Source organism: Pempheris klunzingeri, chromosome 4 (assembly GCF_042242105.1).
Source record: "Pempheris klunzingeri isolate RE-2024b chromosome 4, fPemKlu1.hap1, whole genome shotgun sequence".
Taxonomy (NCBI): domain Eukaryota; kingdom Metazoa; phylum Chordata; class Actinopteri; order Acropomatiformes; family Pempheridae; genus Pempheris; species Pempheris klunzingeri.
This window is the reverse complement of record NC_092015.1, coordinates 7,434,167-7,446,252: the sequence shown is the minus strand read 5'-3', so window position 1 is coordinate 7,446,252 and position 12,086 is coordinate 7,434,167. Positions and strand designations below refer to the sequence as shown.

The window sequence follows — 12,086 nt, the reverse complement described above, 5'->3', positions numbered from 1 at the left end:
TTTTCACTGTTGTCTACCTGCTTTCTGACAAAGTGAGATACCTTTAATATCTTTGCCACATTAAACACCACCTGTCTCAGCCACAATGGAAAGGACAGAGACCCTTGAGGTATATAATAGGACCATATACTGAAAAGTCCGAGCAGTAGTATCTTAGAACATGTAGCAGTGGAGAATAGAAAGCTTTTAGCAGTGCACTTTAGGTATGTGTAAGGGGAAAGTGACACGTGAGTGCAGACACAGTCGTGTTTTTTAAAGCAAGTGTGACATAGAATAACAGAATGAGGGAATGATGTGTATTGTGCAGTGTGTGCATACAATTGCATTTTGCTCAGTCCATCAAGTTAATTGTCACTGTGGTATTTGTGTTTTGTTGGGCCACCATTAACAGGACTCATGCCCACGGAGATCTTGAAAACCTGCAATTTATCATCCCTTGTGTAGTCTCACACACACACACACACACACACACACACACACACACACACACACACACACACACACACACACACACACACACTCATTCACCTCCGAACTCCCCCTGCTTCTCTCACTTGGAAAGTGTGAGGGCATGCAGTTTAATGTAACAAATAATAATCATAGGTGTAAACCAGGGCAGTTTATAGGCTTACATTTATTTTTTCGATTACGGTGACTATTAGCATGGTAATGCTACACTATAACCTAACTATCCATACAGATTCAAAGCAGTGGGAGCTCTGAATTATTCAGAAAATGCTCAGTGACTATAAGCATTTTTAGAGAGAAAAGCAGTAATTTTGACTGTGAAAGCCAGAAATATTCTGGTTGAGAAACGTTGCAATTATAGGTCACAACTTTCCACAAATCCATGTGTGAGTCACACCCCCCACTGGAGAAAAACAGTGATGTTTAAGTGAAAATCCATCTTTGGACACTGAAATTGTGGTTGATTATAGCCTTAGCTTTAGGGTTTTAGGCAGATTATCATATTTATGGACATGAGCAACTCTCCAAAAACTGTAGAGCCAAGGCTTTTGTCTCACTAAACATGTAGCTGCTTCAGACTGAAGGCACTTCTTTTGCCAGCAGTCATGAACCAGAAAATCTGACTGTGTCTCTGTAAAATCAAGTAACCGTCACTGTCCACAAATCTGCTCTTTCATTTACTGTCACTGGAGAAAAATTCAAAGTGACGCTGTCTTGGTTTTTCTTGTTTCTAGCTGTGGGAGAGACTTGTTCATCGTCACAAATCTGGACTGATCTGTCAAAGTGCATCTGAATGAATGCTGCCTTCACAGAATGTCAGACAGACTATTTCAGTGGAACACCAATGTTACTGAAATGTGGAATTTAGACTCAACAACTAAAGGTCAGAGTTAATGATGTTGTGTGCAGAATTAGAGCGTGTTTTCATTTCCAGTGAACATAAATTGGTACACTACCTTTTCAAATAAATTACTGTCAGTGAAGGATCCTTGCACACATAACTGCTTTTGGCCATTTAAGGGTGAAATACAATAGCCAATATGTGATTATGATTATGGCCTATATATGCCAGACAGTTTGCATGATTTAACATTTCTCCTCTATCATTTAAAAGCATGCCAGTGATGGTCAGGGCTTAGACACTCTCATTTCTACAGGATCATGAAGTTCTCAGCTTCATTACAGCCCTCAGAAAAAGTATTCCCTTCAAAATGTGTACTTCATAACTTCAAGCAAATCTATGAAAGAAACACAATTTTACTTTTATCCTGAGTCTTTATGCCTTTGTACAAAAATCTATGCACAACTCTTTTAGCAGGAAACGCACAGGGGCAACTAAAAACATGAATGATATTAAGTGTAGGTGTGCAGGTAAGCCAACATGAAAAATAGCCCAGCAATACTTAAATAATCCAGTGTAGCCATTATTACTGTCAATCAGATTACACGATAGAGTAGCACATGGCAACATAAACTTGGTGTTTTGGGAATCATAACGCAACATAAGTAGCCCGACATCACAGTGTGTTCCAGGGAATATGGAAGACTTAAAGCTCCTCCTCCTTAAAACTATATTCCCTATTAGTCAGTGGGTCTCCACATTATCACTGCCAGTGACATAGACTGCGGCTCTGATTGGCCTTTTGTCAAGACAGGCCCTTTTGCAAGAAAAGCTCATGTGTTATTTATAAAATTAAAGAAGACTGCATGCCATTCAGGTGATCCGGGGACCACTGGCATGACTTAGTGGTGACCTAAAGGGAATAATGCTAATTCATGTCATTAGTTACACCTGTGCTTTCAGCCGCTGCCATGTTGTCCTGCAGGTTTTGGTGCTTTTCCACAACTAAAGGAGGACTTCACATTGAACAATCACACCAAAATTACACATAGTGTTTTGGGGGCTGACTCAGTTAGGGCGGTGGGTGGCTCTTGGTGATCTTATTTACAACCCTTTGCTTTTCAAAAGATCAAAATAGTGTACCCAAAGTAACCACGTCCGCTGTTACTCGGTCCTTCTATTCCCAGTTTCACTTGAAGGCAGCAGCAGTCATGGTGTGTGTGTGTGTGTGTGTGTGTGTGTGTGTGTGTGTGTGTGTGTGTGTGTGTGTGTGTGTGTGTGTGTGTGTGTACCCTCCATGTGGCAGCGCTGCCTGTCAGCTGGGCTCAGTGAACTCATCCCGCCAGCAGAGCGCGTCCCTGCGCCTCGCACCGAAAACGGGAATGCCTCCTACCAGAGCACAAACCCACTCCCCGTTTTCCGTGAAACTGTGAAAAGGAAAAGCCCTGTTGTGTGTGTGTGTGTGTGTGTGTGTGTGTATATATGTGTGTATTTTTTTTTTTAATCCCTGTCAGAAAGCCCATGCACTGCGAGCTTCCTCCTGCGCCCCGCACCGCTCACAGGACTCCTCCAGGATGCTGTCGAACAAGCTTCACATCGGGCACAAAGTGGCAGGCTGCTGGATTTTCCTCTCCCTCTGTAAGTACTCACTTTACTTTCCAATCTGCACGTCAGGAGGCTCGGACCAGGCAGCTGTGAGGGACGTAACGACACCCTAAACAGTAAACAGTTTGTCCTGTGTTCAAAGGTGAAGGGACGGAGTGGCGCTGGATCGAGATCCGGACTGAGTGTTATTTCATAACAGTTGCAGAAGTGCGGAGCCATGATTCGCCTCAACTTCCTGAGGAGTTGAAAGGCGATCTGCACGTACCGGGTTGCCATGTGGGTTTATGTTGAGGAAAGAGCACAAGTTAGCACCAGAGTTAAGCAGGAGAAGGGTTTTTTTTTTTAAGCTCTCTGCTGAAAGCTGTTCCTACTCGCGACAAGCGGCGTTAACTCGCTTCTTCCTGACACATCGACGTTTGACTAGTGGGAGTCAAGCCCCAGGATGAATGCACCTCGGGCTCTCGCTGCTGTAAGCCTCACCAAGTCAGGGTTTTCTCTGTCACCCCGGATATGCGCCGGGAATGTGGCAACAAAAGTAGAAGATTAAACGACAGATCCGCGCAGTGATTTATTCCTCTGTTTGTTGCCCTCGGAGGGAAAGATCATATCCAGAGTCTCACCAGCCAAATGAAAGAGTGTCATTGTATTCCACTTTTACAAAAAAAATTGTCAAATCTCCTGCAGAAACGTGTTACGTTGCGGATTAATGACATTTCTTCCTCCTTCCATGGAGCTGATTGTTTAATTGGATAGTAGTTGATGGCTTAAATGTAAAAGATTTCAAGTGAATTCAATTTTACAAAAATAAAAGCACCACAGGAGTTTTCATACAGAGCTATATCATTCACCTTCAAGACAAAGGATCTATCCACACTGTATGTCCATGCTGAATATATTCAGTGATGTGTCACTCCATTTGGTGGGGTGCAGCACACACTGTGTGGCTGCAGCTACGGGGAGAATTGCAGTGATGACCAGTATTGCATCTGCCCAGTACCATGTGGATGTTCTCCTGCAGGATTAGGTAACTGCTGAGTGCAGGACACTCTCTTGGCCTTGCTTGGACTGAAAATTGCCACAATGTAATAAATAAAAAAAAAAAAAAAAAGGAATGCTAGAATACAGGAGGAGGTGCAAATATTGTAGTACTGCAAGAAAGGGCAACATCTGCCTGGGTAAATGACACAGGAAACAAAGAAACACTGTCGTGTTTAAGACCACAAACAGACAGGTTACAGTCTGACGGAGTATCTATGAATCTTAATGCTGCAGGAAATTGCTTCTGGTAAAACAGATTTATTATTGATTAGATTCTACCTAGGATAATCAGTTTCTACCTACACCGAGCCACTCGTTACAGTTCTTCCACTTACTTTACACTTGATCACCTGATCATTTTAGGCTTGACTCAAGTTAAACTGTGTTTTAATAACTGGATATGGGTGAAATGGTGCATTTTAGCTCGCGTGAAGATATTTCAAAAATATTTCAGTACAGTCTGGGCGGGTAGGGGAGGCACGGCCACTGCTGCAATCCACCGGTACCCTGTGCACGAGTGAAAGCTGTGTTTGTATGTTTGGCTCAGAGTCAAGCACGTTTAGTTGGGCATCAGACTCTGTCAAGGCGCCTCCCCTCATATGTAATATTCATGGACCGAACATCAAGGCACAGCCGAGGTCTGGAGAGAGTCCAGTTTGGTGACATTAGGGTGCCACCTCTGCTGTTTTTCAATGATGTTGTCCATGTGGCTTCAACAGACTGTCACTTCTGATGTGCACTTGAGCTGTTTGCAGCTGAGTGTGACACAGTCGGGGAGCAGCACCTTAAGTTTGAGGCCACAACTGTCTATTTGAGTCCACTTGGGCTGCATTTCAATTGTGGGCACATGTGGTGGCTCACAAAGTCTGCATTTGATTGTTGATTATAGGGGTATGGCAAGGATGTTGGACAGATAGCACTGTACACAAACTGTGGATTACAGTTTTAATCTGTAAAACTGAAATCTATATTCATGTTGTGTTGTTATGTGAGTGTGTGCATGTATTGCAGTTGGAGTTGATCTCCATACTCTTCTGCAGAGATATGTTCATTGCTATGTCATCTTAATTTATGGTTGCACATGCCAAAAGTCACAGGGAGACTAGGAGAGAGCTCAGTAACTGAGAAAAGCTCTCAAACATCTGCCTTTGTCTTGACTATCAGCTGTCGTCATAGGTTTTGAGTGTAGTGGCTGAAAGAATGAGATCGCACGCAGACTTTTCTCTGTAGGCTGGACAGCCTCACTGTGGGTGAGAGGGTGAAGAGGTCTGTGATTCAAGAGGACTTCAGGGTCCAGCTGCTGCAGAACGGAAAGGAGCCAGCTGAGGTGGATCAGGTATCCAGTAAAGATGCCATCCATAGGGGCCAAACTCTGTCTCATCCAGGATATTCTGGAGAGATTACTGTACATCTCTAACTGTCCTGGGAGTGCTGCAGGATCCCACGGGATGAGCTGTAAGGAGCTGCTGGGGAAAAGGCTCTATCTAAAAGCAACTATTTGGTCAAGGGATGCATGGAGGTCTTGGAGTCAAATTAATATAATCAGTCACAATTAGAAAACTTTAACTGAAATTACTATTGAAATGTTTATTGATAGGAGGGTGCTTTTGCTTCATCTCCCCCTTTTTAATATCTCTGGTTGTACATTCACTTTCACCCATTTACACACCATTCATACAACCTGTCGGGAGATTGCCAATCTACCATCAGGGGGAAACTACTACTTTAATTTGTCACGTATTTAATTTCCTGGATCAGCCAAGAATAGACATAAAGTTCTTTTATCCATTATTAATTTCCTTCTTTATGTCCCATAATGTTCACAATATATGTCAATATTGTGATTATTAGATTAAATATACTCATCTACGCATATTGTCAATCACTTTGGGAGGTGTTTTTCACTCTCACTGTGGGACTTCCAGCACATACTCAGTGCAGATGCTCCTGTAACCCTATACCAGCCACTTGGTTATGCCATCCCATGTATGTGCTGAATTGTTTCAGGAGCAACAGCCTGCACCCGTGGTCCTGTCTGGTATGGTAGACCTCCATCTCGATGGATCTTGGTCTATGTGCCTGCTCTTGCGTTTCTATGATTAGTGCCTCTGTGCTGTCTTTTAATCCAGCCTTTTCCACGCACTCTTAGGCTTTTTTGATCAACCACTTCATCTATCAGTCGTTGGTGCATGCAGTGTAGGGGCTTGTCCCTCCGAGATGGTTCACCCTCCTCTTCTGCATTACTAGATTTCTGCTGCCTGAGATAATCCCTTAGCAGCTCATCTTTGAGGGCTCACCAGTCCTCGGCCTCCCTCGCTTCACTTAGTGTACAGTCTCAGGGTTCTGGATTTGGGATGAAATTTGGAACTTGGTTTTTGTAACGTGGCGACTCCAGTGTACTCTTGGAGAGGAAACCAGTTTGTATGCATATTTGAGATTTGATGTAGCTTAATAACTATTGTTTTATGGTATTTCAGACTCCATACACCATGCATGCCAACTGATTTTTAGTAAAAAGCTTTTTTCAAAGCAGTTGAGGATATTGCACATGAAGCATGCTAAGTTAAAAATAGGATATTAACTGTATTTAAATAAAAAGATCAAGGAAGAACTCCAACTAGAAGCTCTAACTAGGTTAGGAGTTGCCAGTCTGGGCTCTAGATGGCTGCTGGCAGTGCTTGAGTGGGAATAAAAAGTTTAAATTTAAGATGACACAATGCCAGATGAAGCCTGTGCTCTGTGCATGCCTAACAGTTTGCAGAGAAGTTTTTAAAAATACAAATCAAATGCATTATTACAACTGTATGTGCAGCGCAAACTGTGTGCCATCTGTGCCAGTTCTTTGAGGAGCTATTTTTATTATAATAGTGTTTACTTCCGCCGCCACAAATTGTTTATAAGAGAATCAGGAGAGTGACTACACGCAACTGAAAGCAGCAAACAGACATGAATTTGCTCACTGCAACATAAAGAAGTCAAGACAGGTCTGAATGAGTTCAAAATGTTTCTCATTGAGCTGTGCGACTCCACACCTTGAATGGACAGAGACCAGAATAAAACTGAGAAGGGTTATAACAGAAAGAAATGGAGGTTCTGATGAGTTTTGAGATCCCCCTTAGTCTGAGCTTTCACATTTTCACACCCCATCTCCAGACAAGACCATGCACATGGAGCAATTCAGCTTCAGTCTCTACAATATCTGTACCATAACTAGTTATGGTGAAGGGAGGGGAAAAGCCATGGACATGGCTGAACAATTATTTTTCTTTTTTTGGATTGTCGGATTATCAACGGATTATCCGATGTTACCAGGGCCTAGCGGCTACAGCTAACCTCTGTGCACTGCGGTGAATGTGGGCTGCAAAAAACTCTGCAGCCATCAAATTTGCATGAATAAAGCAAGATGAAAGTCAACTTTGTGTTAAATTTTAACACCGCATAATGGCAACAACAGACCGACATGAGAATTCCATTTGTGTCCACTTTGTCGCTACCAGTAGAATTCAAGTCCGACACTTATATCTCAGTTTTGATGTGCCAACTCTAGAGGACCCGTGTGAGTCTCTTTGGCTTGCTGAACATTTCACTGTCCTTACCAGTCATTTTGTGCCATGCAGATAGTGTTTCCTATCTGAGTGCGAGTCCTGGGAGCTTCTGTCCGTGGTTGTGGCTGGTAAGAGGTGAATCCAGGTTTAACGGCCATCAGTTTAGGATGTTTGTGCCCTGGATAGCAGCCCCAGCCTACATATCAGCATTGTGAACATGATTTTGGATTGGATTGTCTTTTGCCAGATGAAATAACCCGTTTTTTCTGAGACTAGTGCAGCTGCAGCTTGAGCTCTTCACTACTCGGCCTCTGTGGAAGCCTTTAGTTGTCTCATTGCGCTTTGAACACTCGCATGGCCATGGTGATTATCAGAGCTCTTTTAAGGCTGACACTGACTGCTAATTAGCATTCAAGTTAATATAATACACCTGCATAGCTGCCTTTGTTAATGTGATTTAGTTACTTCAAAGTGCTTTCATGTGGTGTCTCCATTTTATTCCACTCCCTCTGTGCCCATTAAATCCTGGATGAAGTGGAAAGTAAAGTCAGACACCAACCAACCGTCAAACAAGCAAATCATGGCTTAATTACCATGAATCCATCAAGGTTTGTTACATAGTTCTGTGTAAAGAAATGGCTGTTAGCAGACCTGTTCACCTAGTAGTTCACTAAAGTACGTACAATACATATTTTCTTTTGCCAGATTCTTTGAATTCCGCAGAGTGGCAACCTGATTCCATCCCATTGTTATGAGCACACCGTCTCCAAGCTAATTGCATTGGACGTCTGCTTTGATTACAGTGACAGTGTACATTTAGTTGCGTCTTAAAGCATTGAGCTAAACCTTTCAGAGCTTTCAGCATGCAGAGTGATTTCTAGAGTTTCCTAAATCAAAGCAAGCAAGTTCCCCTCGGTGCGGCTCAATTGAAAACATGGTTGGAAACAACGTACTTGATTATGCAGGCTGAGGAGGCGATGAGATGGAGGTGCTCCCATCAGCACTCCTGACATTATGTGGAGAGTTGCTCCCCCTTTCTCTGTCCCCCTCTCTCTCTCTCTCTCTCTTTCTCTCTCTCCCTCCCTCCCTTCTCCCCCTCTGAGTGTCTGTGCCTCTCCCTCTCCTGGGTGCGCCATGAAAAGATAGGAAGTTTGAGCAGATGTAGCAGAATGTATCGTGAACTTGAATGTATTCCTGTAGGAAGCTTCATTTCACGCCAAACGTTGCATTTTTAATACTGACAGAAACTGGCAGATGACAATGTAGTCCTGTAGTACTCTCTCTCTCTCTCTCTATAGAGCTCAGGACTTACTGGACCAGGTTTTATGTCTGCAAACCTCACGTGGCAATTAGGATTCTCTGACATTAGGTAATAATTAGTTTAGCCTAAATTTGGTTTAGCTGGCTTTTTTTGTTGCTGATATAACAAGGAGGCAGTGTAATGCAATTGTTTATTATATTTTCCACATTGTACAATTTAGATTCTCCTTTTATCAGCAAGAACAGCTTTGCCTGTTTGCTGGGAGTGTTTGTTTCAAGGGGCAGTTGATAAGAAACACATTAATGCCTATATGTAATAAATGGCTATGCTACAAAATGTTACAAGAGTTTATCTATTTTCATTTTCTTCATCAGAAAATAAAGTTTACTCGGTTGCCATGGAGCAGCTATTCAGCTATGTTTTCTTCACTATACAGTACAATTTTAACCCTCACACAAGGCATCATCATGTTTCTTTAGAAACTTAATTGTTTCTGTGTTTGTTTTATTTTTTGAGACTCTGGTTGATCTGTGGAACAATCAGTCTCTCTATTCTATTTTCTCCCTACCTTGTCTCATTATTTTCTCTTATTGGAGGTATATTCTGAGCTGTCCTCATCACAAGAAAACTCTATTAACTGTAAACTGCAGTGAACAATGTCCCCTTTCAGCAAGAAAATAACAAAAAAAAATGTTTGATGCAGGGATATGAAAATCAGATCTTCTCCCTTTTGGAAAATTCAGTGTGTCTTTCTGTGGAAAAAACCTCAGGTGTAATCACAGCCTTATTGTGACTTTTTTTAAAGACACCATTTTGAGGGGGATAGGAAAAAGTAATATTTCTTTGGCTCACTTGGCAAACGTGGTCTGTTCGGAAACTGGCTTTCAGCCATTGTTGTTTATTTTAGTCCTTTGGTCCTTTCCTTCATGACTAAAATAATTAGGTTCATTACGTTATTCGTTTGTTCTGAACTGGTGGCTTTACTACAGGCTTAACACACTGAAGGGTTTTGAAGTTAACTCAGCTCTTTGAATAATTTAAGGAGAGGGTTTTTTTGCAATGGATGAAGTTAATATCTGACCAAATTACTGCAGATTGGGTCATAAAAGCAAAGTCACTGATAGAGTATCCATCTCCTGAAATATGGACCTTTTTTATATTGGACTTTTTGTGTGTATGCTGGATTTTACAGTATAGTTAGGATTCCAGCCGGCTTGTTCCTAGAAAACACATCTGCTGCTTTTAGGTTTTAATCAACGTTGTGAGTTGCTGCAGGAGTGAGGAGAGGAAATTTAACTCTTTCTTGGATACATCATTCAATTAAAGTCAAATTTAAAGCTGACTGATGTTTGAGTGCAGGCAGCCTGATCTAATATAAACTGCTTTATAAATTCATTCTCAGCGACACTGCTGTTTTTGATGTATTGATTTGAAATCCTGGGAATGTCTCTGCGAAGATTTTCTTGTCTCAGAATCGATGGCAATGTAATTGGATAGAAGCTCTCCTGGCTCTAATTACAAACTCGAATAGATGAACGGGGACTCTCAGAGATCCAGCACAGAGGAATTAGGCTCTGATTTATCTTTATAACTATTTTTTTTTATTTTTCAAGCATAATAACATTGATTTATTTGCCTGTGTGCGGCAGATTTCAGATAGAGAAGTGACCCTGCCTGAAGAAAACATCAGGGAATCTCTAGTTCAGTCTCAAAGGATTCATTGCTGTTTGTATTATTATCTAAAATACTATATATTTTTTTCTCTTTCAGTTCATATCAACTTTTCTGCTGGCAGCTCAGGAAAAGGCTCACAGGTAAGACAAACAGCTCACACTTGATTCTCTATTTCCTGCGGATTAGTCTGGAACCTTGCACTGTTGCTAGTTTATTGATAATTAGTGTTAATGATTCATTTCCTGATCTCCTGATCTCCTCACCTCTATTAAAGCCTTAATTACCTGACCATCTGAAATAAATGACCACAGTTTTGGATTGATTGGCCTCCACCTTGGAAGTTTAATTTGCTCTTCAGCACATATCCATACGCCATTTCCTCAAGAGCAAGATTATTTTCTCGCAGTTGCATTTTCTAAGTCTGCAGTTGCTGCTCGATGAATAATTAACATGTTCAGTTGCTCTACTTCTCATTGGTGTGAGAGGATGTTGACAGTAAGCCTCCTGGCAGAGGTGCTTAGCATCACAGAAATGGGAAATTACTGTCTTGCACTTTACTGATGTCAACCGCTTCTTTTCTAGAAGTTTCACCTTTTTCACTTTTTTTGCCATCAACTAAACCTCCAGTGTAATCTAAGTGAGAAAAAAAAAAAAGACAAAGAAAAACTTTGGCCTTGAATTTGATCAAAAAGGTCACATCTGCTTAATTCTGCCACATTATCGGTGTCCCTGTAAGAAAGGGCACGCGGTTAAAGCACTATTTTCTTTCCACGAAAGAACAATTGGGGACAGCTGCCTGTCAGAGTGACAAGGCAAAGATTTAAATGACATCCATTTTTCAGAACAATGGAAACATGATAAGGAATGAATGCCATGTCTAATGTGCCAGAAAAACATTATAAAAACTGAGAAACTGGTTAATTGAGGTCTGTCTTCTCTAAACTGGTATGATACGTCTATTCTTAGACATAAATGACTTCAAAAAGCAACAAATCTTTCTGTCCTCTCCTCCGTTCCCGTCCCTGACATGTGGCTGCTACTGTATTTGAGAGCTTTTGGGGGGTTGTTGCCTAGTTACCATGGGACCGTAGTGGTAGTTCAACTCTTTAGCTCGCCCAACACGCCTTGTGTTTTGTTTTATTTTTGTGACATTTTTTTAATATCACTAAATTTTTCCAGGTGTTTCCCAAACAGACAGAAGCCCAAAATGTATTTTACACATTGTATCAGACATTTGTTGTATTCAGTTATCTTTTACTCACTCAGCCCAGCTGCAAAGAGGAAACCAGGTTGTTGCCCCCCTTTTTAGATCTCCTGAGCTGAAGAACAACATTAACAAATTAGAAAGGAATACAAATTTTTAGGTCATGGAAGCGCTTCAGCTTAGTTCTGGAAAGTCATGGAATTTACATCAGGGCCATGGTGGGAGGCCTGGCTGTCATTTACATGCTGTGTGCAACATTTTGCAACACATGCTTATACATTAGTGGGCTCTACAGTAAACACACTTAATTGATTGTTTCAAAAGTAAACCAGTTGCTGAATAAAACAATTAATTATTGTTCTTTCCACAGAGAATTATTGACTTTCTAACAGAGTTGCAATCCGCTCTAAGTGGGAGCTTTTTGTCAGTGTATCGTAGTAACATTTTAAG

At 41.5% G+C, this 12,086-nt stretch overlaps 1 protein-coding gene across 1 annotated transcript in view; it reads left to right on the top strand.

Annotated features, from left to right (window-relative positions):
* Positions 1–2,799: 2,799 nt before the first annotated feature.
* b3glcta (beta 3-glucosyltransferase a) overlaps positions 2,800–12,086 on the top strand; it is a 53,119-nt gene continuing 43,832 nt past the window's right edge. Inside the window, exons 1-2 of the mRNA XM_070829579.1 lie at positions 2,800–2,947; positions 10,529–10,572. Of these exons, the coding sequence (XP_070685680.1) occupies positions 2,884–2,947; positions 10,529–10,572 (108 nt within the window). The 5' untranslated portion in view covers positions 2,800–2,883. The remainder of the gene's footprint in view (positions 2,948–10,528; positions 10,573–12,086) is intronic.